General features: G+C 40.1%; 1 protein-coding gene across 2 annotated transcripts in view; it reads left to right on the plus strand.

Moving 5' to 3' along the window:
* xdh (xanthine dehydrogenase) overlaps positions 1–26,845 on the plus strand; it is a 333,897-nt gene that overhangs the window by 167,036 nt on the left and 140,016 nt on the right. For both annotated transcript variants that reach the window (XM_064308058.1, XM_064308050.1), the window contains 2 exons: positions 18,112–18,281; positions 18,612–18,738. In XM_064308058.1, the coding sequence (XP_064164128.1) occupies positions 18,112–18,281; positions 18,612–18,738 (297 nt within the window). The remainder of the gene's footprint in view (positions 1–18,111; positions 18,282–18,611; positions 18,739–26,845) is intronic.

Consider the following 26,845-nt stretch of genomic DNA (forward strand, 5'->3'; position numbering starts at 1 on the left):
CTCAGTTCTTCAACCCTGTTCTGAAAGAACCACCTAAACTAGAGGGGGAGTATTTAGCCTGAGGATTGTGAGCTCCAACTTGCTGAAACGCTGCTGTAATTATGGGCATAATATTTAGGTCTCTAGTTTACACTATGCCTACATTTAGGTTAGGGAACAATAGACGCACAATTGTGAAGCGTCACATGCGCAACATGAACAAGTGCGAAAATGTGTTCATATCTGCACTGTGCTGTACTGTAACTGACCTGCTGGTTCTCTCCATTGAACTCTATATCCCAAATAAAAAGAAACTGGAACTGGTAACGTTGGCCTGACCTGACTGGCAACCAGTTAGCAAAAAGATACCCATTTCTGATGGATTGGTAGCTCAGGGTTACCATTAATGTCAAGCCCTGTAATGCATGTTTATGATGTGATGTAACTGCCACCATGCATTGCATGAAGCAATCAATCAATCAATCAAATTTTATTTATATAGCGTATTTTACAACAGTTGTCACAATACGCTTTACAGACAGCCCTAGCCTAAACCCCCACAGGAGCAAGCCTAAGGCAACAGTGGCAAGGAAAAACTCCCTGTGGCAGATGGGGAGAAACCTTGGAAGGAACCAGGCTCAAGGGGGAAACCCATCCTCCTCTGGTCGGCTCAGGGTGCCGACTGGTGACCAGCATGTCAGCCAGTTTATGCAGAAGATATGATAAGTGATGTGGCTCAGATGATGGGTGGGGCCAGGTGGCGGTGATGGGGAACAGCAGGTGGCGGCAGATGTGGGCAGGGTGGAGGCAATGACGAAGGAGGGGCTGGACCGCAGAGGTGGGGGAGACCAGACGACTCTCGAAGCACTCTCGAGGGTTGGGGCAAGAGCCCCGCCGGCAGCGTGGGGAAGAGGGTGGAAACAGCAGTTAAGGGATTTGCAATATACCAGACAGTGAGTAAGTGCCAGTGCTATGTATTGTGGGACGCCGCCAGGAGTAGAATATGGCTGCATATCTACTAGGACAGGGATGGAGAGCCCATGCAGTCATGAGGGGTAGACAACCATACCCGCCTATCAAGAGCCAGCCCATGTAAAGTCGGGTCACAGCTGATTGACAGGTGACAGTAAGGAAAGGATTGCCACCTAGAAAGCTCTATGACTACAGGCTTCTCGCACCCTGTCTCCAGACTATAACTGATTGTAAGCTTGAGCATAGAGGTGCGTTTTTAATCTAGATTTAAATATTGAGACTGTGTCTGACTCCTTTATAAATAATGGAAGCTGGTTCCACAGTAGTGGGGCCCTGTAGGAGAAAGCCCTACCACCTTTTAGGTTCTTGGAAATTCTTGGGACTACCAAGTAGCCTGCGTCTTGAGATCGGAGTGACCTTGTGGGCTTATAAGGTAGGAGCAGGTTCGATATGTACACAGGTGCACGTCCATGCAGAGCTTTAAAAGTCAGGAGCAAAACCTTGAAGTCTATCCTATACTTAATGGGTAGCCAGTGAAGCGACGCTAGTACTGGTGTAATGTGCTCATACTTCTTAGTTCTGCTCAGGATACGAGCAGCTGCATTCTGCACAAGCTGGAGACTCTTTAACGAGTTATTAGGGCAGCCAGAAAGCAGGGCGTTACAGTAGTCTAACCTAGACGTAACAAATGCATGGATCAATTTTTCAGCATCCTCGACTGACAGGAAATGTCTAATTTTAGCTATGTTGCGCAGCTGAAAGAAGGCAATTCTGGATGTGTTTTTTATATGGGTGTCAAAAGATAGATCAGGATCAATGGTGACACCAAGGTCTTTAACGACCATATTAGGTTCAGCCGAACAACCATCACAGTTTAAGGTGAGAGTAGACAATTTCTCCCTTAATATTTTGGGACCTAAAACCAACATTTCAGTCTTGTCTGAATTTAGGAGCAGAAAATTTGAAAGCATCCAAACCTTGATATCTACAATACAGGCCTCTAACCGTGAAAGCGGCAGTGCTTCGCCAGGTTTCATTGAAATATAAATCTGGGTATCGTCCGCATAACAGTGGAACTCTACGCCATGTCCCCGGATAATATTGCCAAGTGGTAGCATATATAGCGAGAAGAGTACTGGTCCTAGTACTGATCCTTGTGGAATACCGTATTTCATTATTGAGGAGCTGGACTCATCTTCTTTTAATTTGACAAACTGTTTCCTGTCACAGAGGTATGAACCAAACCATGCAAGTGCCTGTCCATGAAGTCCAACACAGGCCTGGAGTCTGTCCAGGAGTATTCCATGGTCAATTGTATCAAAGCTGCACTCAGGTCGAGGAGCACAAGAACCGACACAGAGTTACGGTCGGCTGACAGTAGTAAATCATTTGTAACCTTGATAAGTGCGGTTTCTGTGCTGTGGTGGGGTCTAAACCCAGATTGGAATACCTCATGGATACCGTTAGAGCTAAGGTATGCACTTAGTTGCTTAGCAACAATTTTCTCCAATAATTTTGAAAGAAATGGAAGGTTTGAAATAGGTCTATAATTTTCCAATTTATCGGGTTCTAAGTTTGGTTTCTTCAATAATGGCTTAATGACTGCCACTTTTAGTGACTCAGGTACGTATCCTGTGACTAGGGATGTATTAACGATTTTTAGGATATGCTGGCCTAGTACTGGAAATAGTTCTTTAATCCAGTTTGAAGGAATAGGATCGAGTACACAAGTCGTCGGTTTTGAAGACATAACTAATTCGGATAACTCAATCATGCTAATGGGCATAAAACAGCTCAGTACTGCTGTCTGTAAATCTTCCTGTTGTAACCAGGTGCGGGGCTGTTTATTAGCAAGAACAGGAATAGTGCAAGATGGAGACAGTTTGGAAATCTGGTCTCTAATAGCCTCAATTTTCTGATCGAAGAAGTTCATGAAGGCATTGCTGCTAAGGTTGGAAGGATAAGATGAAAACTCTGATGATTGTTTTTTAGTTAATTTATCCACAGTGCTAAATAGGAATTTTGGGTTATGTCTATTTTGTTCAATAAGTTTTGAGAAAAAGGCAGATCTAGCAGAAGCAAGAGCTTGCTTATACTGAAGAAAGCTGTTTTTCCATGCAAGATGAAATACTTCTAGCTTTGTTGATCGCCATTTTCGCTCTAATTTTCTAGTGGACTGCTTCAGGGCCCGGGTGGTATCGTTATACCACGGAGTGTGCTTTTTCTGACTAGGGTTTCTTCTTTTAAGGGGGGCAACGGCATCAAGAGTGTTCCTGAGGGTAAAGGTTAGCTGGTTGGTCAATTGGTCCAGATCGGCTTCATCAGCATTTTCATCAGTCTTTTCTTCTATGGAGAGGAATGACTCCGGAAGCATATTTAAAAACTTTGGAATAACCTCAGGGTTTATTGAGCGGCTGTAGTAATATCTAGGCTGTGATATAGGAGGATTTGATGCCTTAATATTGAACGTAATAAGGAAATGATCTGACAGTATAGGGTTATGAGGTGCGATGGTAAGATTTACCACACTAATACCATGTGACAGAACTAAGTCTAAGGTATGGCCACGGTAGTGAGTAGGCTCACAAACATTCTGGACAAAACCAATGGAATCAATAATAGAGGCAAAAGCTGTTCCTAGGGGTCACCATTTTTATCCACATGTATGTTGAAGTCACCAACAATTATGACCTTATCTGCTGAAATTGCAAGGTGTGATAAAAACTCAGCGAATTCCCTTAAGAAATCAGAATAAGGCCCAGGTGGCCTGTAAACAGACACAAGAAAAAGGACTGCCGGCTAGCACTTTCATTAGCTAGATCGGGCTGTACACAATTTGTAATAAGAGCTTCAAAAGAGGAGAACATATAGCCATGCTTAGGCGCTAGACTCAATAAGGACTGGTAAATAACTGCAACGCCTCCCCTCTCCCTGATGGACGTGACACCTGAGTACCTATGAAACCCACAGGAGACGCTTCATTAATCGCAACATATTCATCAGGTCTTAGCCAAGTTTCAGTCAGACATAGTACACTCAGATTATGGTCTATTATCAATTCGTTGACAAGATCTGCTTTTGGAGTGAGTGATCTAACATTTAATAGTCCAATTTTTAAGGATGGTTCACTATGAATAATAGCAGCGTGCCGTGTTTTAATGACAATTAAGTTATCCTCATCAATTCCACGGTTAGCTTTATGTTTGGCATAGATGCGTGGAACAGACACAGTCTCAATATAACAGATATCAGATTCTAGTTTAAGAGTATTAATTAAAGGGGCTTTTGAAATACTATTTCTATGAACTAACTCTGAAACGCACCTTGCAGACAGAGGCGTGGGGCCATAAGTCTGGGACACAGGGTTGTACAACCAGTTAACTTTAAAAACTAACAAAAAAGCGGTTTGCTTATGAATATTATATGTTTTTAGCCAATCAGCTAGCAAATACGCAAGAAAATTTGTTATAGTTAGTCTACCTGTTTCAAATAATTGATATTGAGTTTGATGATAAAATGCTATCTGTTCAACTGGCCTACTACAAGAAATACACCTCACTGAGGGAGCTATGTCAGTGGAGTTACTTAATCAGTTCTGAGAACTTCTGACAATTCTGAGCCTCTGGGGCTGTTTCTAATGATTTTTCTCTGTATTACAGAACGTTCAGTGCTTATTTGCATTGCATTAACGTTAATCAGTAGCTATTCATTGGTGATCATTCATAAGCCTGCTGCAAAGGCAATTATATGGACCAAACTTGCTTTGAGGCTCCAGGTATGATGTATGCAGTTAGACACGCTCCGAATTGCGGTCCAAACAAAGATTCTGAGAGACGATGTATTTTATAAAGATAAACAACATTTATTTGAAAGCAAAGTACGTTTTGTCACAACAGCCCCAATAACTTGCTGTAACTAGAAACAAACAAACAAAAAACTGTTCTGTAAAATAAGCTGATAAACTGACAATTAAGTGCGGTCAAAAACTGTATGTTACCGCTCTACCTGGGGCCTCCCTGAGCTCTGACTACCTGCCATCTTGTAGGAGTGGTAAAGGGGAAACATTGGGAAAAAAGGGGAGTAGACCCAGGCAAGGCTCTATATTGGATTTCCATAATGAAATATAATAATAAACCCATTTAATAATCCCAAAGCACAAAGAAGTTAATAAACTGAATATCTAATGGGGCAATAAAGATACAATTTTCACCATATTCTGAAATGAGGAATTTGGCTCCTACACCTGCCTTGCTCAGTAAATGAATAACTATTCCCTCATATAAGAGTTGATACAGATATTCTCCACATTTGGAAAAATTGACAAAATATGTTTGTTTTAGGTTAATTCATTGCCATTTTTTGTTGCTTTTCTAAAGAAGACATCACCAGAGAAACACGATCTGCTCTACTTGTCACTTTCATTAAATAAATACTGAAGTATGTGGGTCTGAGAAATCAGTTTGCAGTTCTACTGCCAGTTACAAATTATCACAATATTTACTGTGAAATTTTATTTCAAACAGCTGTGCCATGTCAGTAATCTCCCGTTTCAGTTGCTCATAATTTAATCATGTTGGATAATTTATGCTGGATCTTTATTACCATTACCATAAGTTACTGTTGCCTACATCAAAACTTCCATGTAGCCTATAAGTTATGTCCATTGTTTTACAGCATTGCGAAAGGATGCATTTATCTCATTGACAACAGCTCATTCCATTTTGACCAAGATGCGGTTTTCTGAAAAGTTTGATTAATTTGTCCCCATAGCCTATTTATGCAATAAAAGCAAATAGCAATAGCAGAAGCAAATCGTCTACTATACAGACCAATCTGGTGTGTGCTCATAAATCAAAGCATGTGACCAGTTTCTTTTTAATCATTTCGTATAGGACCGAATTGCGCGTATACAATCTTCAAAGGGCGACTAGCAGCAGTGTACAAAAAGTTTTTGACTGTATTGCATTTATGAAGCATTACATTTATACCAACTCTCCCCTACATCCTAAGTGAAACTAACATGGATGATGTTAGACTATGCTCAAAACTATCTGACTAGGCTATTGTTAAGTTTTACAGCGAAGTTCATTGAATAACAATTTAAATGCGTACATTTCACTCAAATACACACAAAAATGTTACGGGTAACAAGCACATCCCTTTTTACAGCTTGTCACTAAAATGTATTTTTCTCCTTTCCCGTTAAAATAAGAGCAGCGATAATTTGACTCAAGCCACTGTTCCAGTTTGCTTGTGAGTCCCACAATTGAAGTGTTAACTGTTAGAAATGGTTTTGATTGCTCACATGCCAAAACAAATATGCTGATTTGCTGCTCTCTTGCTCGATTGCTTGTGGCTGACACACACTTCCTGTTTGTGGTGGAAAGAGTGAGGAGTGTTTGAAAAAGTTTTTTACAGGACTGTATTGTGCTTTCAAGTGTATATTTGATATTATTTCGGGCTTTTGCTTTAAACAAAACCCCCATAGTAAGGTAAGGTAAGACGGTTTTGGTTCTAAGGTGAAAATCTTTGTCGCCGTTCGGGGACGGGGACCTTTCCACTTTTTTCTCCATTAAGCACTCGGCTAGGAAAACTAGCCGGTTAGATAATTCGGCCTCCTTCTTGCTGAACGCAAGTTTTTTTCTGTGGTTTTTGAACCCCCCAGGAGCAAAATATTATTGTAGTTAGATAGGTTGACCTTATTATTATATGCTAACATTAGCTGTAGTTTATTATAATATTATAATCTGATCCCGGGTAAATTTTAGTTTAGTCTGTTCTGAGATAAACAAAATATTTCCTAGTACAGGGGTTCCTCCAGTCATTACTATTTAGTAAAAAGCTAGCCAAGTTAGTTGATTGTAACCAGAGGGATTCTACTCCGGGTAGTTCTTTTCAGTGTTATTTATTCAACGCTTAACGTTAGATAGTTAAAAGTGCCTTATTTTTATTTATTCTTCGGTTTCTGCTGCTAGATGTCCGGAGCCACCTGCACACTTTTAATTTGAGGGCTTGGTGTCTCTGTCGTGGCATTTTTACATACTAGCATTAGCTGTAGTTTATTATAAATTTATTCCAGTTAAATATTTGGTTGTATTTTGTTCTGGGATATAATTAGAATATTGCCTAATACAAGTGTTCCTTCAGTCATTGCTACTTAGTATAAAGCTAGATAAGTTAGTTTATTATAACTGGAGTGATTCCAGGTAGTTTGTTTTCTTGTTACTTATTCAGCAGTTAACGTTAGATAAAAATGCCTTATTTATTTATTTATTTATTTATTTTTCCTCTTCGGTTTCTGCTGCTTGTCCAGAGCCACCTGCACGTTTTTTAAAGTGTGGTCTTGGTGCTTTCATTTCGGCAGTAACTTACTGTAGACATAGGGAGAGATAGGGTGATAGGGGCAGGGCCGCATTAAGAACACAAAGGGCCCTGGGGCTACACCCAATTAAAGGGCCCCCTCAAAATTATCACGCAATATTTTCAGGCTCTCTCAGGTCTTGGCCTTTTAAATGGAAAACAAACAAAGTGGCTGGGACGGAGCCATACACTATTGCAGCTAATCAAGACGTTGCTTCACTATTTGAGGCTATTAAGCTTAATTATCAACAACCTTTTGCCAGAATCGAGGACTGTACCTTCAATCTGAGTTGAAAACACAACAATATTAAGGAAGATGAGTAGGTATGATTAATTAGTAAACAATTTATTTTGTGGAAACAATTATTTCTAACTTGAGACAAGGACAACATCAAGGCTAAATGTACAGGAAACCACGGCACAACTTGTACATAAAGAAGGCTATATGACTATACAACACAAATTAAATGCTAGGTCCTCACAGGTAACACAACACATGCACACACATTTTACAGTAGCCTGGGCTATTCCATGATAACTACAGAAATTGTTAATAACCAGATGACAGAAACAGTGCAATCAGTCCAAATACTATCAGTACAAAAAAGAAAGGTAAATAGGACAAAAAGTGCGGAACACATTGCTCTTTCATTAATATTATACAATTTTTTATTTTATCAGTTTGACTCAATATAAATAAACAATATGGAATCAAGGTGTTTGAAGTGTATGTGTGAGTGTAACTATTGTAGTCTAGAGAGAGTGTAGATCACTAAAAGGTCTTCTTCCTGGCTTTGCGAAAGAGAAATCTTTTACAATTTCTGTGAAATCTAGTGCTCTAACTATGTCAGACTCAATGGACATGCGAGTGAGGTGGCATAATCTATCCTGTCCCATTGTTGACCGTAAATGATTCTTGATCAGTGATCATTTTGAAAAAGAGCGCTCTCCTGATGCATTGGTGATGGGCAATGTGAGATATATTCGGAGCGCTATGTCGACATTTGGAACAGTTTGCAAGTTGATTTTACGAATTAGTTGAAGAAACTCCCTCGATGATGTTTTTTTCTCGTTTTCGCAAAAGCTTTTGAAATGCACAATCTCGTCAGCAAAATCATCGTGCAAATCACTGGAGTATTTTTCTTGTAATTTCATAGCTGCTGAGCGAAGCTCTTGTCCAGAATGCATTTGGATATTCAAGACAGAAAAGCGCTCACTCACATCCTTGTAGGATGCGTATCTTCGTTCGAGTTCTCCTAATAGCCTGTCATTAATGACATTAAATACGTCCACAATAAATTTTTGCCTGCCGGTCATTGATAACTCGGACTCAGGCCTTTCATCGGCATGTATTTTATGCATACGCGTTCTCTGAGTCTCGTTTTTATATGTCTTGGACCCAGCTGGAGACATACTAAGTTTAGACAATGTGCTGCACAAGGAACCCACTCTGTGAGGGGATTTAACTCACGGATGCGAGACTGTACACCTTTGTATACGCCAGACACATTGCTTGCGTTGTCGTAGCACTGACCACGGTAGTTCTGTAAATTAATGCCCAGTTCCCCCAACACTCCCATCACGGCAATGAAAAGCGATTCCCCCGTGTGGCTTGTTATGGGGAGGAATTCTAGGAAGCATTCTTCTATTACACCCTCTGGAGACACATCACATAATAAATGTCAGCTGATCAACATGGGCCAAGTCTGATGCGGAGTCTACACTAATCGAAAAGTATTTAGAAAGTTTAACTTTATTGACAATCTCAGATAAAACCTTTTCACCCATCAACTGAATGAATATCTTGCATATAGTGCTGGACAAATAGGACAGCTCCCCCCTCCCACTGTTTCCATAACGGACAATGTGTTCCCTCAAGAAGGAATCAAACTGGGCTATCAATTCAAGACTACCCATGTAATTTCCATTGCGGTGACAAGCACTGTTTGTGATGCTCTGATCGCTCATGCTCTACAATAACCCTGTTGGCATGTTTCTAGTCGCTGAACCCACCACTCCCAGAGAATGAAGATGTGCCCCTCCCAAACAGCTTACATGCGAAACAAAATGCCAACCCCTTAGCAGGAGAATATAGAAGCCACTCTCGTGGCACCATCTCACCATTGGCCAAGTCCTGTTGAAGAGACTCTTGGGAAAAGCTCCGCTTCTGGTGTTTATTGTTTTTCAGATGCCGAAAAGTCACTGTTTCTGTTCTGGCATGGCACTGGTCCTTTAGTTGTCCAATAATTTCGGCTATCCTCATCAACGACAGCAGGCCAGCATCCTATGTCTTTGCTACGGAAATCCCCATTCTCTACTGAAACCTTTTTCCCACGGCAAGCAGGAACTGGCGCCGTGGGCTATGCGTGGCAAATTGTGGTCACTCACTCACTCACGGACAACCTTTGAGGGAGGTTTGGTGGGACGCATGCGCAGGTGGTGCTTCATATAGTAGGACGCATGCGCAGGCGGTATGGCACAACATTTTTAAGCACAGCTTTATCGCCTAACGTTACTTTAGCTAACCCTAACATGTTTGCGTTTCACCTACTTTAGCTAACCTAGTTAGCACGTACGGATCGCCTACTTTAGTTAACCTAGTTAGCGTGTACGGATGCTATCCTGCACGCATGAGTAGGAGCTAAAGACACAGCTACAACCACCGATACAGATGTATGGACACACGGAGGACAACAAATAATGTTAGGCTGCTTCACTCCAGGTCAGCTTGCCGCAGGGTTGTGCGGCAGAAACGGCAGTCTTCCCATTCATTTGAATAGGGGGTAGTGCGTTTAGGCTGCGGCAGTGGTTGGCCGCATGGGGTGCCGAAAAAAAACGCAGCGGCCTGCGGCAAGAAAGTTGAACCAGAATCAACTTTTGCCAGAACACAACCCGACGTCACGCTGCAGTAGCCAATCACGAGCAATAAGTTGTTTAAATTACCATGTTAGCAGTCCGCTTTTTACCGAGCAACTGTCAGATGAATTACTGACGCGATTCATTTCCTAAGATTTGATTTTATTATCGTCATCGTGATTTTACAGTACCGGGTAATGGGACGAGTACCGAAACAATAATTAGGCTACTAGCTAAATATCAATTCCGAACGTCGGAATTAAGCTGTATAAAAGATTCGCTATTTAGCAGTTCTTGCATGGTAGTTTATTGTACCTAGCACTATGGAGTTCATGGACCAAACGATGATACTCTCCCAGGTGTGTCCTCGCTTGGTTTATTTCGTGTACCCAGCTTTGACGCCTGCATCTGGCTGGCAGTCTACGCTGCAAAAATAACGATAGCAAGAAGCTTCCTTCGGTTGGCGTTTTTGTCCATTTTTCTTTTTTCTTTTTTTTTTTTGAGTTAGCATTAAAGTTTTGCGCTTGTTTAATCCTACTGCTGGTGCTGCCCTTGGTGCTTCCTCAATCTCACTGCCGAGACCGACCCTCTCTGATGATCCTACCGCTGCAGGTGATGCTCCTGGTGCCTCCTCAAACTCAATGCCAAGGCCCTCATGTTCTATGTCAGACAAGGAATAATTACTCTAAAACAACAACACTTCTTAGGCTACTTGTCTGTCCATCAAGCTAGCTAGATAACTAGATTGATTTTAGATGCCCCAATGCTAACTAGCTACTGAATGCCAGTCGGATATTGCCCTAGCCCAGCTAACTACACATGATGTGATTGATAAACAGAAATGAAGCAAAGTTACATTTTCACACGGACTAATCATGAGGCTGTGGGATGAGATAAAGATGCGCTAATCAATAACCCAGGCGGTTTCGTATAATTACAGTCAAATGCGCATCTAACTGGCAGATATACGATCTTAGTTACCTCGGGGGAGGGAGATATCTGTCCCGACCTCTCCTGTTTGAACAGACACTGGTGCTTCTGCTGTTTTGAGGCTAAAATACTGTGTCAGTCTGGGTATTTTATCTTTCAGCTCCTCTTCTCTTTTATGCTTTTCGGCCTTTAACTTCCTTTTTGTGCATCCACTGTCGCTTTTTTTGGACATTTTATTGGACGTTTAAACGGGAATACAGCTGGCTATACTGAATGTTTGAAATTAGGTGCTGTCACGCTAATTTTTTATCCGGGCTGCAAAAATGGTCCGGGTGACACAATGACATTCTAAAACAGCTGTTACACCCATTGTGACATACTTAAAGTTTTGTTGCAGCATCCGTTGCTATGCTGACGCTGCCAGCCTTGAGAGACAGCGACTGTACCAACCAATCACGTCTGAGCAGCTAAGCAACATTCAACAATCCAAAACAACACATAATAATTCTTGCACCAATGACATTACGTTTACTTGTTCATTGGACCGACTCTGGACTAATCAGGTAGCAATATTCGACAGTCCTAAACAACACATAATAATTTTTGCACCAATGACATGAGGTTTACTTGTTCTTTGGGCTGACTGTAGATCAGTCAGGCTCGCTTGCTCATCAGCTAAAGAAAGTACTGTTTCAGTTCACCCTTAGGCTATTTAACAATTACCTAGCGCTGGCCAGCGCTACGTTACCATTAACACAACGCACCTCAACCTCTATAGCTAGCCACCTCAACAGCATTTTCAGTAATACGGGATTATGCAGCTGAAATCCTCTATGGAAAGCAACCTCACAGCAATCTTATCTATGATCAGTAGGTAATGTTGTGCTTATTCCGCTGGAAAAAAGAGAGAGCCAACTTTTTAAAAAGAATTTAGTCAGTGACATTTCCTTCTGACATATACGACGGCGATCGTGACAACATTTATTTTGCCTTTTTTTATAGCTATTTCCGTGGATAAAATTGCATTTATTATTATTTATTTGGTGAAAACATTTACTTCATATCCAGGGAGGTAGCCAACTACTTGAAAGTTAGATGACATGTGTAGCTGTTTACTAATACGATTGGAATATAACCCGTTAAACCAGAGAAATTTGTTGTCTTTGAATCTTTATCGCAACAGAATGTATCAAGGCTGGCAGCGTTGGCATAGCAACGGACGCTGTAATGAAACTTTAAGTCACAATGGGTATAACAGCTGCTTTAGAATGTCATTCCGTCACCTGGACCATTTTTGCAGCCCGGATAAAAATTGGCGTGACAGTGCAACAACTACACGTCATCACTGAATTTGAGAAGAAGGAATTGTATTGGACCATAAATAAAAACAACCAGACAATTTGTCTAATCATCTCATCGTCTCTTTATATATATCCTACACATGAACAAATAACGGGCTGCAAATTTATAGGCTACCGAACCGATGTAGGGTTACTTCCACTGTCAACCAGGGCCCTGCCAGCCTGCCAGCCCTGGGGCTTAAGCCCCTCTTAGCTCCATTGTAAATCCGGCCCTGGTTAGGGGCTAAAAATGTGGCCAAAGCTGTGTGAGGGTTGCAGGATGATCATGCTTCTGGAAAGCGATTTCCAGGGCAAGTTTGCCACCACCGTTGCCAACTGGTTGAGCACCTTGAGAGCAAGATTCTTGATCTTGAGGGCCAGCTTGCTGGACTCCACAGTTCACAATTATCAGAGTTCCAGGAGGATTTGGTGTGCACGCCACACCTCATAAGGGGGGAGAAGCCAGAGCAGGCAGGGAGAGATAGATGGGTGGCAGTGGGGCGCAGCCGCACGTGCACACCACAAAGAGGGCATGCACACCACAAAGGGGCGTCATCTCCAGAGGTTGAGATATCCAACCGATTCCAACCCTTGCTGGAATTGGATCTGCCTCTTGACCCTGAGAGTGGGAGGACTGAGGAGCCACTGGGCACCCAGATGGCCACATCCTCTCAGAAAAGGGAGTTAGTGATAGTGGGGGATTCAATTATTAGGGAGGTAGACAGCATGGTCTGTTCACATGAAAAGGAGTCTCGTACGGTATGTTGCCTGCCTGGTGCCCAGGTAGGAGATCTCCTGTAGTGTGCGGACAAGCTCCTGGCCATAGTGGGGAGGGATCCAGTGGTCATGGTTCACATAGGAACCAATGACATACAGTAGGTAAAGGTAGGTTTGAGGTTCTGCAGGACAAATTTGTGGAGTTAGCAAAAAAGATTAGGAGCAGAACCTCCACGGTAGTTTTTTTCTGGAATACTACCGGAACCACATGCAAGTAGAGGAAAGCAAAATTTTATTTGGTGGTATAACATGTGGCTACAAACCTGGTGTAGGAAAGAGTGGTACAGGTTTATGGGGCATTGCGACTACTTCTGGGAAAGGGGTGACCTGTACAAGCGTTATGGGCTGCACCTGAATCAGAGGGGTACTGCTGCACTGGGCTAGCGTATGCTTAATGTAGCACAGGATTATTTAAATGAGGGACTTTGGGGGCAGGGAGGTCAGAAAGTGAAAAGGGTAGGGAAGTGCAGACTGCCAGGATGGAAGCTGTCAGGGCTTCCTATAATAGTGTGAACACTGATGAAAGTCTTGTTAAAGCAAAGTTGTAGTAAGGGTGGCATGGGACGGTTGGGGGCGAGGGAACAGGAGAGGATGTGTAGAAGTAATAATCTGAAATGTCTTTGCTTAAATGCTAGAAATATAAAGAAATACATTTTTGGAACTTGAGGCTGCTATTAGGAGGGGTTATGACATAGTTGGGATTACAGAGACATGGCTTGGAGATGAGGATGGGGATGAATATAATATAGAAGGGTACAAACTCATTAGGAATGATAGATCCAGTAAGAGAGTTGGGGGTGTAGCTCTCTATGTAAAATAAAATTTTGATGTGCAGAAAATTCCAGAAATTGACCAGCTTGTGCCTAGTGAAGATATGTGGATAAAGCTCATAGGGGAACATGAAAAGGGCCTTACCTTAGGAGTGTGTTACAGGCCACCAGTTTCAGACAGTAGTGTGAACTCAACGCTCTTTGGAAAAATAAGACAAGCTTGTAAGGATTGTGAGACTATTATTATGGGTAACTTAAACTACCCTGCTATTAATTGGGAAATGATGACAGGACAAGGAAAAGTGAGGGGACAGTTTTTTGGGACAGTATGTCAATCAGCCTAAAAAGAGGGAAATCAATTCTGGATCTGGTGCCATGTAATGATCTGGACAGAATTTATAGCATGGAAGTAATTGAGCCACTTGGGATTAGCGATCATTCTGCAGTTAGATTTGATGTATTATGTAAAATTAACAAGGCCTTCTATATGGCCAGAATTTTTAATTTTAGACAAGCCAATTTCAACAAGGTGCGAGCAAATATAAGTAATACTGACTGGGTGAAACTTCTTAACTGCAAGACTGTGAATGAAAAGCTGGGTAGGTTCAAAAGTGCTATTCTTGAGGCACAAAGTACATTTATTCCAAAGGTTAGAAAAAGTAACCTGAAAAAGTGCTCTCCCCAGTGGATAAACAAAGCCATACAGGAGAGTTTGAGAAAAAAAAAACGAAACCGTATAAGAAATAAAAATAACAGCGCTGAGAGTAATAGGGCTGAATATTGTAATATGCATGCGAAGGTTAAAAAAGATCTACGGGATGCCAAGAGGTTCTTTGAAAGACAAATTGCCGTAGATGCAAAAAGTAATCCTAAATGTTTCTTTCAATACTGTAGTAGGAAAAGAAAAGAAAAGTGAAAGAGAATATCAGGTGCATTAGAAATGAAGAAGGAGCATTGCTTTCTGCGAATGCTCCTTTCTGCGAAGACATAGCTGATGCCTTAAATAGTTATTTTGTTAAGAGTTTTACTGCAGAAGAGGTTACTAACAGACTGGAAGGCATATTCAGTACTCAGAAAGTCTTCTCAGATATTGAAATAGAGGATAAAGAAGTACTACATGAATTAGCCAAATGTAAAGTTTTGCGTGTGGGAAATAAAAATATTAGACAGGATTATTTAATGGGAGTAACAAAATTGGAATGTGCTCAGTTTGAAAAAGACTTGGGAGTAATGGTTGATCAAAGCCTTTTGCAGTAAAAAAGGCCAACAGGATGCTGGGATATATAGCCAAAAGTATTGAGTATAAATCCAAGGGACCGTACTACAAGAAAGATACAGAGGCTCTGGAAAAAGTTCAAAGAAGAGCAACAGAATTTATTCCTGGATTGAAAGATAGCTATGAGGAAATGTTATGGCCCAAGACTGCCAAGTTACAATAACTGGCTGTCAGCCCAAAAACACGTTCAAAACACACCACAACGTTCTTTCGCAAGAATACAAAGTATATATTTATTAAATGACACGAAAACAATACAAACCCACATACAAACAAGTAGACAGGGCAGAGCCAGCATGTCAACCTAATTCTCACAGTCCAGAACCGGACTGAGCTGTCTGAACAGAATATGATTTCTAGACTCACTTGCGCCGAGGAAGGGATAAAAGAAAGAACAAAATTAAAAGAGGAGAAATGGGGAAGTGAGTCTTCCGGACCTCTGCTAGTCTACCCTGGGTAATTACAACAACAAAGGTGCAAAAGAAAAGAAAACCTTACCACATGAATTCTACAACGTAATATTTAGATAAAGATCAATGACAATTAAACAAAAGAACAAAACACAGTAGTTGCAGCTTGTAGTGTCTCTACAAGAACAATAAGAGAGCGCGAGAGAGATCCTGCTGTCCCGAATCGCCATCTTTTATAGGGGAGGCAATTTGGTCATTTGCACCCGGAACCGACCAGTGCACATGCCTGCAGCCTGTGGAGAAAGAGCGACTCCTACTGGAGAAAAGAAGATAAATTACTACAAAACGAATTACAGCAGAAATAATAACTAGGAGCACATAACAGGAAAGACTTAAGATGCTTAACCTCTTCAAGCTTAACAAAAGGAGACTCGGGTGATTGAGGCTTTTAAATTTATAAAGGGGATCAACAAAGTGAACTACAAGAGATTCTTCAGGTTGAGTTCTGTTAGTAGAACAAGGGGACAAATGGAAATTAACAAAAGGTAGATTCCATACACACATTAGGAAGAATTTTTTTCACACAGAGAGTAGTCAATGTGTGGAATAGCCTGCCAGGTCATGTAGTAGAGGCAGAAACTCTGGGGATTTTAAAGACTAGGCTTGATACAGTGTTAGGTACTATCTAGTCTGTAGGTAATCAGAGCACTAATTTAGTTATGAAAATAGCAAGAATTGTTGGACTGAATGGCCTGTTCTCGTCATTATGTTACGTTATGTTATTTGCCACCTGGTGGTGGTTTTGGAAACAACAAGTAGTTCCTGTGGAAATACATGCAAATTTTCCTCTGCCAGGAATATCTCTCACGGCAGCAGCACCACCAAATGAAACCCTAAACCACTCTACAGTCTGAAGATGTCACGTAGTAGTGGCAGAAATGCTAGAATTTCATGACCAGGCTTAATACAGTGTTAGATACTATCTAGCCTGTAGGTAAATGTAGCATTAGGTACAATTTAGTCAGGAAAATGGTGAGAATTGTTGGGCTGAATGGCCTGTTCTCGTCATCATGTTATGTCATGACTCCCCCACCACCATGTTTCACAAATGAGGTGGTTTGCTTTGGATCATGGGCAGTTCCTTTTGGCCCCACACTTTCCTCTTGCCATGACTCTGATACAAGTGAATCTCATCTGTCCACAAGATAGGCTTTTTTGAGAACTCTGCAGGCTCTTATAGGTACTTCTTGGCAAACTGCAACCTGGCCATCCTGTTTTTGTGGCTAACTAGTGGTTTGCATCTTGCTGTGTAGCCTCTGTTGTTCTGCTTGTGAGGTTTTCTGCGGACAGTGGTCACTGGCACATCCATGCCTGCCCCTTGAAGAATGTTTCTAATCTGTTGGACAGATGTTTTTCTTCATTATGGTGAGAATTCTATGGTCATCAACTATAGAGGCCTTGCTTGCTTGCAGGCCCTTTGCATTTACCAGCGCTCTCTTTCTTCTTAATGATGTTTTAGGCAGTTGATTTCTGGTCAGCCTATGGTCTGACCAATGTCTCTGACTGTTCTTTTATCTCAGCCTCATAATGGCTTCCTTGACTGTCATTTTCACAACTCTGGTCCTCATGTTAAGACCAATAACAGACTCTGAAAGCAATCAAGACTAGATATTGAAAGCTCTCTTATACCTGCACTAAGGAAAAAATTGAACACACCTAACAACCTTATGAAGCCAATTGTCCCAAGTGTTATGGTTCCCTGAAATGGGTGGCATGTGTAAGAAGTGCTGTAATTTATACATGGAGAAACCAAAAAAGATGTGAATCTGTACTTAATCACATTTGAAGTGTATTGTTACATATCTAAAATTGTGGAGTACAGAGCCAAATCAAGAAAACCTCATCTTTGTCTCAATCATTATTGAGGGCACTGTATGTTGAGTATGTTTACATAAATTTTATATCTTTATTGCTTTAAAATCCCAATAATGTAATGGGTGCTAATTAGTAGACTAAACACAGGGGTTAAACATGGTAAATGGACTGCATTTATATAGTGCTTTTATCCAAAGCACTTTACAATTGATGCCTCTCATTCGCCAGAGCAGTTAGGGATTAGGTGTCTTGCTCAAGGACACTTCGACACGCCCAGGGCGGGGTTTGAACCGGCAACCCTCCGACTGCCAGACAATCGGTCTTACCTCCTGAGCTATGTTTCCCCGCTATCATCCATTCAGTGGATGAACTCAAATCAAACTTGGCACATGTCTTTGAAACTGAGGACATAGATTTCAAAGTGGCAGTGCTTCCAATACAGTAGTCCAGTCGAGACCACTAGTGTGGATCGATGGACTATAACTAAGAGGAAATATCATACAGTGGGTAAATGTATATGTCCTCCATTACCTTTTGATAGTATATAACATGTGCTACACCCTTAGGTGGTGCCCCCAGGGCAGAGCGAAATTGATGTGGTGGGACGTCCCATAATGCACCTGTCCGCACTGAAGCAGGCCACAGGGGAGGCGGTCTACTGTGATGACATCCCACACTATGAAAATGAGCTTTATTTGGCTCTTGTCACCAGTAGCAAAGCACATGCCTATATCCAGTAAGTGTGATGGTTATACCTTTTCCCCGTAAACAAGTTGCTATTTGTAATGAGTCGTGATGGATGGTGGGTATAATGTGTTTTCTGTGTTTTAAGGGCTGTTGCTGCCCCTCTTTTGGTTAAATATGTCATGATTTTAACATGGTGGTTGAACATGATGAATATGCTCATCATGTTAGATGACTGTGTTAAACTGTACAGTTAAACCTAGTAGTATTTGGCTTTACTGATACTAGACATGCTCATATTTTTTCCTATGAGCACAATGTTATTTGTGGTGGGTTATGATGGATAGTGGTTTACGAAGTTTTTCTTGTGTTCCCTGGGCAGATCTATTGATGAAATGGAGGCTTTGGCTCTTCCTGGAGTGCTCACCTTCCTCTCCGCCAAGGACATTCCCGGCAGCAACATGACGGGACCTGCAGTCTATGATGAGACTGTTTTTGCTGATAAAATGGTGATTTATCAAAATCATGAGAGAATAAAAGAAGGTTCACGTTCAGGATCTTTCCTGGCTCAAAATAGGGGCTTAGGTGGTGACTTTGCGTGTGAGCAACTGTGGTCAGTCCCGCTTTACTGCCACTGTCAACTTGACGTGTCGTCTCCCTATATTTAGAATGTAAATTTATGGTCTTCAGAATAAAATTTTTTAGCAATTTAAATATTTTTTAAAGGGTTACATTGTGCAAATTCCCAGATTGGGAGAAAAATATAGTCTATAGAGGGATTAACATATTGTAAGGGGGCATTCAACAGGAATAGTGGCATTTCTGTCTTGAAACGCATTTCATTTTTGTCACTCAAAGCTTAAGGTACAATATTAATCTTTTACATTAATGAATCAACACAAATGTCATCTTGATGTATTTCGGTTATTTTTATACATTCACTAAAAGAATTGTAGCACCATCCTTTTTGTCATTCTGATAGGCAGCAGTGTAGTATAATGGCTAAGGATTTGGTCTTGTAACCTAAAGGTTGCAGGTTCGGTAGGCCACCGTTGTACCCTTGAGCAAGGTACTTAACCTGCATTGCTCCAGTATATATCCAGCATGTTCTGGATCTGTATAGTTGAATATGATGTAACTCGCTCTGGATAAGAGCGTCTGCTAAGTGGAAAGTAATGTAATGTCATTGGTGTTACTCGTAACTTAAACAACGTTAAAGGCTTTTCAGAATTTTATTCCTTTTATAAATCTGCACATATTGGCATAAACAGTGATGATAATACAGTATAATCCACATAATTGCTTGACAGATTATCGTATAATTTGTATATTTGCGTACAATTGTAAAATCCCAAAACATTTCCCCTTCATTCTATTGTAAAGAGATTTTCATAACTATCACATATTTAGGATGTTTTTATGGAATTAATTCCAATTATATTGCGTAATAATTAGAGCCCGACCGATATATCGGTTTGGCCGATATATCGGCCATTATTTGACTTTTTTGACGACATCGGGATTGGCAGTTATGCAGCCGATGTGTCCCGATGTTTAAATGAGTATAATAAACACAAAAAACATTGATTATTTATCTGTACTTGTCTATTCGAACGTTGTAATTGTTATTTACTAGAATTATCCAGTAGAGGGAGCTCTAATACAAATGTGAACTGCAGCAGCTGACGCGCTACTTCTGTAATAAGACGTTTGTCACTCGTGCCTCATCCAGTATTCTCCACTGTAAGACTTGTCTGCACAGATTTGATTGCCGCAATAAAGGTATGTATATTTAGTGAAAGTTTTTAATTAAATGCGTTTATACGACCACTATGTTTATCAATCCTCATTATCCAGCGAGCGAGCTAGCTAACATATTTGGTTCACTTTAGCAAGCTAGCTGGCTAGCAAGCCTTCATGAAGTGGCAGTGAGCACATAAGCAGCGTAGGATCTACATTTCCAGAGGACATCGCTGTATTCTCAAATAAATAACCACCCAAAATAAAATGGTGATTGAATGCATCACACGTTTGTTTTTTATCTGAGATAATGATATTAGCTACTATATGATGCTGTGTCAATAGCCAACGTGTTATTGCAAGCAAGTGTGTCATCTAGTCACGCCTCATCGTAGCAAGCTAACCAGACAGTAAAAACGCAGATGAAACTCTTCTAACGTGGATCATTTTAAGCCATGTTATTTAGCTTTGTCGTGATAACATGAGAGAAGGATTGCTGTTGGCGAAGTGAATCAACCAACACTTAGCGAAATGGAAACTTAACCTGCACAAAAGCGCATTGTAGTTTTTTTCACCACCGAATTCTTATGGACAAGCCTCACGTTACATATTTCATCCAGTCAATTTAGTTTCATCTAACGTTACACTTGATTCACTCATTAGCTCCGCTAGATAAAGTCTTACTCTTTGAGATCATGTAGTAGGAATAAAATAAGAAAATATAACTCATTTACTGAGAATAGATACTAAGAAATAATAATAACAAATTAATAACAACAACAACAATAAAATAATATTCATAAAAATACATGTTTGAAAGATGGCTGGAAAAGAAAAGAGTAAAAGCAACGTGTGGAGTTATTTTGAATTCACACCACTTAAAGATGGTGTTAATATATATATTTAATTTAATATTATCTTTTACATTTTTTTATCTATCAAAAAGGTGTTTGTGTGTTTATTTTTATTTATTTGTTTGCTTATAAGTTAAATGTTCTCAAATATAGAAACTTTGATAAAATATAAGTTTTTCAAATTGATTTGAAAATGTTGCACTTTTTGACAAAATATCGGTCAAAACATTGGTAATCGGTGGGCTAGGACTCTCCAAAATCGGGATTGGCATTAGACCCAAAAATCTGGCATCGGTCGGGCTCTAGTAATAATCTATAAATTGTCTATACAGTCAATAAAAAGTCAGAAGATGTTGCATACATAAACCAACTATTGCGCTATAATGACACAAAATCGGCAAAATTTATGAAGGTCTATGTTGATAATCACGTCAATAGCGGAACACCCGAGTGGCAGGTGCGGTTGAAATTTTGTTGATGTGAAAGGTGAAGCATTATGGGGGACATAGTTTTAGCGTCAGTGATATAACAGAAATCTGGTCTTTTTAATATTTAATTTAGCATGTAAGGTTGCATGTAAACTTGAAAGTCAACTTGAAAGTCAAAACTTTCAAAAACCTGAAATTCTGTACCAATGCACGGACCATTTCTAATTGTTTTACAGGTGTTTTTTGTGCGATTTCTCCACTGCCTAAAACTTTTAAACACAGGAAAACCCCTGACACGATACATTACATTGAAAAGCTATCAGTAATTAAATAAAAGCCCTTTTTGGAGCAACAAATACGTCTTTTTTTCTCTACAGTGGTCACTGGTTTCAGATGACGCTTCTGCCATGAGAGATCTTCCCGGCAGCAGCACACTTGCATGCATTTTCTTTGTATTTCTACAGGAACTACTTTTGTTTGCAAAACCACCACCAGGTGGCAAATGTGAGCACTCAAAACCATATGTGGCAGTTAACACTTCAACTGTGGCACTCATGAGCAAAGTAGAACAGTGTTATCGCCACTCTTATTTTAACGGGAAAAGAGCGAAAACATTTTAAAGATAAGCTGAAAATAGGGACTTGCTTGTTACCCATAACATTCTTGTGTGTATTTGAGTGACATTTACGTCTATAAACAGTTATTCAACAAACTTTGTGGTCAGAGTGTGAAACTTAATAATAGCCAGATAATTTTGAGCACAGTCTAGAATCATCCATGTTAGTTTCACTTAGGATATAGGGTAGAGTTTGTATTGATGTAACGCATCATAAATGTAACACGGTAAATAACTTTTTATTCACTGCTGCTAGTCATTGAGAATTGTATGTGCACAATTCAGTCCTGTACCAAATGATTAATGGAAAAGAAACAGTATTTATCACACACATGTATTATAAGCACACTTATTATAAGCACATTTTCTATGTTCTATTTGCTAGAAGATCTGTAAGAAAGCAAGTGAAATCTCTGTTCACCCGGCAGGTTCCTTCTGTTTCGCAAATGAGTAATTAGAGGCGTAAATCGGACAGTCTGTCATCAAAAATTGATGACGAGTGTTACATTAGGCCATCTATCGGCCATGGTCATTACGTAGGCTTCACCAAGATCATATCTGCAGTGTGGTATAAAGCATTTTAGTTTTACAAATAGGTGTTTTTTATTTTTATTTTTTAATTTCGATTCCCAGTTACCAACCTGCTGCCAGTGTGTGATGATGCATATTCCTAGGGAGGTCAAACCGATTTTTCAGAAAACAGAGTTTGACAGTTTATTTTTAATCTATAATAGCATAAATGCTACAGTATAATCAAATAATAATATATAAATCGCTGAACAGAACATAAGAAAATAGTTTCCTTTAATACGATGTTAAAAAATTAACTGCTTCCCTCGACAAGTAATAAGAAAAGGATCTGCATACTTTTTTGTCAATCGTTTTCCGTTTAAGGAACAGAAATTAAAAAGCAAGAAATTAATGGGCGTTCGATTTTAACATACATGGTGCCAATGCTTGGACCCCTCCCAACGCCGCTTGCGGCTTTAATTCTTATTATTATTTTTCTCCGCTAAAAGTGTCTGAGGCTCAGCAACCATAAGTTCTAGAGCAACCAAATTTGGCAGGTGGGTTCCTATGGCCCCCCACTACTCAGGCACTAAAAAGCACCTATGTCGGCCAGATGGTGGCGCTATAACAAAGGGTTTTACGTAAAAGGCCATAACTCCCACACCATAAGTTAGATCAACACAAAACTTTATCGACCTATGCATCTGAAGGTGCTCTACAACTTTGAAATTGTCACCACCTATGTCCGCCATATTGTTTGCCCGCCATTTGGACTTTTTTATTAGTTGTGGTGCGGAAGAGCTGGAGCTCCAAATCTAGCTGTTACGACATCTAGTAAACTTCTTTACGGCAAGCCACATCCATGGCGACGCAAGTAATCCGACACCGTAGGGTCTAGTTTTTATCAGTGAGGCGAGGGTCTGAACGTCGGGGAAGCAATGGAAGACAGTGCCAGCCAGAGTGCATGCTAGGCTATTAAAGGTTTGTTAGTAAAAGCTTTTTGAGAGGATGAATAATTACTTTTCTTTGGCATGGATCCATTTGAAGACAGTATCGGGTGAGTTCGTTCAGTCTTTAAATCTGTCATTATGGTGAGAAATAGCTAAACCATTTTATTGGTAGGTTTTGAGTTTCTGTGCAACGCGCGAAAACACGCTGGTATAATAAAACAATGATGGCAATACATGTATAGTCCGCTTCGTTCCATTGCTACCATAACATAACAAACTATCTTGTGTCTACAGCTGCAGTTTCACGCTGCAATTTCTAATATTGAATATAAACAAAAGACGCAATTTATGCTGTAGTCTGCCAATGTCTAAATAAATAATACGGTACTCCGAGCGCAGGTAGCAGGGGTGGCGAGTTGATATTTAGTTTTTTGTTACTAAAAGTTTGTTAGTAAAAGCTTTTTGAGAGGATGAATCATTACTTTTCTTTGGCATGGATCCATTTGAAGACAATATCGGGTGAGTTCGTTTAGTCTTTGAACCCGTCATTATGCTGAGAGAAATCGTATTCTCAATGTAATCTCTAAATTGACTGTAAGCTTAGGGTTGTAACTAGGTAGTTGTTTCGTAGGTGACTTAACTAGTCTTAACTATTGCTTGTATTTTTGCATAGACTGCGTTGTTGCTGTTCTTGTTTGTGTTAGTGTTAATCAGTTTAACCTACAGGGTCCAAGTTGAACTATGCGGTTGTTCCCTGCACTTGGAACGGTACTTCTCTCTAGGGTTTTCGACACACTTGTTCCTGATTATGATTATACACTTTGTTTCACATCGCTCTGGATAAGAGCGTCTGCCAAATGCCTGTAATGTAATGTAATAGTCCATAGCAACAAGATAAACCCGACATTAGCCCTAAAATATGCCAATACAGCAGTGAAAACGCTGCTCACTGAATAACGAAATAAACGAGACAATTAAAAAAAAAATTATACCATGTCATTCAATATCTGGGACTAAACATTTAATAAATATACAATCTTACCATTGGTTTTACGCGTAGATGTCCCTTTTGCGAATGAGTGGTCATATATTGTCTTGGACTATCCGTTTGTGAAAAATACGCGCATCTGTGACGCCTGGGTTGGCTATCTTCATAAATAGCTGTGCGTAATACCACACTTGTTGCTTACGGCGTTGTCGCCCTTTTTAGTGCAATTTGGCTTGATTGACAACTCATTTATTCCGTAGGTGAGAGTATAAGCTTTCTAACGATGTATAACATGTCTGATTTTGCTTTTGGAATAGCGTTTTATAGGTCAGCGTAACCGAAAATTTTCTCATCTGCCAATGTCTAAATAAATAAAACGGTAGGCTGCTCTGCTGCCAGCACGCAGGTCGCGAGTTGATATTTCATCTTTTGTTTCGTTTTTTCTCAATGTCGTCTTTATTATTTGAAATGCGTATTTATGTGTTATTATTCTATCTGTCTCTGAGGCGCTCTGAAATGTGCATTCTCTGCTAAGCTGAGCAATGGATTGGAATATGTGTCTGATGTAGTGTTGCACCGTATACCGAAACTTCAGCACTTTTTCGGTCCGTAAAAAGAAACGGTTCGGTATTAGAATATTCCGACGTTCGGTAGTTTTGAGTCAAATGTAAAAGCCAGGGAAATTTGTCTCCCGCGTTACTGATTGAGAGGATGAAAAGTGTCATTTGTCAGAATCTTCGCTAGATGGTATCAACTAAGGTTGCCAAGTGAGGTGACGTGTACTTGTGCCTTCACTTCGCTGATACAGCGCAGGCTTCGACTCAGTTGACTTCAGTAGCAATAGGTGTTCTAATTTGGAAATATTTTATTATATTATTATAAATATGCTGTTTTTAGATCTATTTTACAGTGTAAGATAATTTACTTTACAATTGTTTAATTTTTGAAGTATATTTAATATAGTTTTCTATGGTTTAGTGTTGTAACACTATAGTCCTATGCTTATTGATATGTTGAACAGGCTTCAACTTAAAGGTTGTTAATAAACCAGGTTTTTAATAAATTGTGAATTCAAAAATGAGATCAACCCTTGTGGACATTACGTTTCTGATCTATTAAGGTAATTTCAGTATCGTTAGGTACCGAGTATTGAATCAGTATCGTTTCAGTATCAATTATCGTGATACTAAACCTGGTATCGGTATCAAAGTAAAAATTTTGGTATCGTGACAACACTAGTGTGACACCTTTTTTAATTGCGGCATGGAAGCGCTGCAGCTGTACATACACGCCGGGCCACATATGTGTTACGACATCCCATCTAAGTGTTACCACATCCCATCTAAGCGTTACGACATAGTAAAGGCCTTTACGGGAAGCGGCCAGGACTATGGCGACGCAACTAAGTCATCCGGCAGCGTCTCTTAGCACAAATTTGGCCATAAGTCATTAATCTTTTATACAATCATCATGATATTCAGTAGATATGTTGGGTGAAGGCATATGATCACGAGGAAAGAGCCATTTTAAAATTGCGCAACGGTGCCAATGTTTGGACCCCTCCCAACGCCGCTTGCGGCTTTAATTTGGAGAGATTTTGGATATGTTTCTGGACCCCTAGCTATTTTAGACCACTGTACTGACGGAAAGCTTGGAATTCCCACTTGAAAATAATGCAACAGTGAGTTTCTTGAGTAAAAACAGTTTATTTGTAATGAAATATGTGAATATGTTGTGATTTATAGCAATGCATAATTTATACATTTTGGGTAGATTTGGAGACGCTGGGGACACTGCTTAATTTTTGCTTCATAGACCTTTAGTAGTTCTACATATCCACCCTTAGATTTTATAAACTTGTGGTCAAGAAGTTTTTGATCCAGGACATGTATAGTTTAATTTGCTGTATATATGCAATCTCTCAGTATTTCATTGCGAACTAAAAAAGAGCAAATTCAGATTTTTTGCCTAGACAATTGAATTTGTGCCACTTTATTTCTTCCAAAATTATGAATATAAAGTAATCTAAGCTAGTATTGTAAATGGTACAAATGTCTTGCTTCATTTAAGCTGTTTTTCAAGTTTCTGTGGTGTTCACATCTGGAGTTATAAAGCTTTAAATAGGGTACCCCCTAAATGGGCAAGGATTGGCCAGATTTGGCTTGTGCGCTAAGGGGTTAAGATTGCGAATCACCCCGAAATGCAACACGGCGTGACGTCACGTACAATACAGAATGGTGGAAGTTGTCCTTATGAGGGAAAATTACACTCTGCTGCCCTCTTCTGTTATAACCCCGCATGCATTTTTTTCTCGCCGGCAGAACTGCCACCACAGAGGCAAACGCGTCATCTGAAACCAGTGAACATTGTAAGTCTCTACAAGCTTGTTACAATGGGATAGTCATTTTTTCCCCCCATTCAATCAAAGTTTCTCATCTAGTCATGAAACCATATACATTATCTCAGTAATATTTTACATGCTTGGCTGTAAACTCCATATGATATTTAACTGATGGCTTTCTCTTACTCT

The sequence above is a fragment of the Anguilla rostrata genome, chromosome 1, assembly GCF_018555375.3.
Source record: "Anguilla rostrata isolate EN2019 chromosome 1, ASM1855537v3, whole genome shotgun sequence".
Taxonomy (NCBI): domain Eukaryota; kingdom Metazoa; phylum Chordata; class Actinopteri; order Anguilliformes; family Anguillidae; genus Anguilla; species Anguilla rostrata.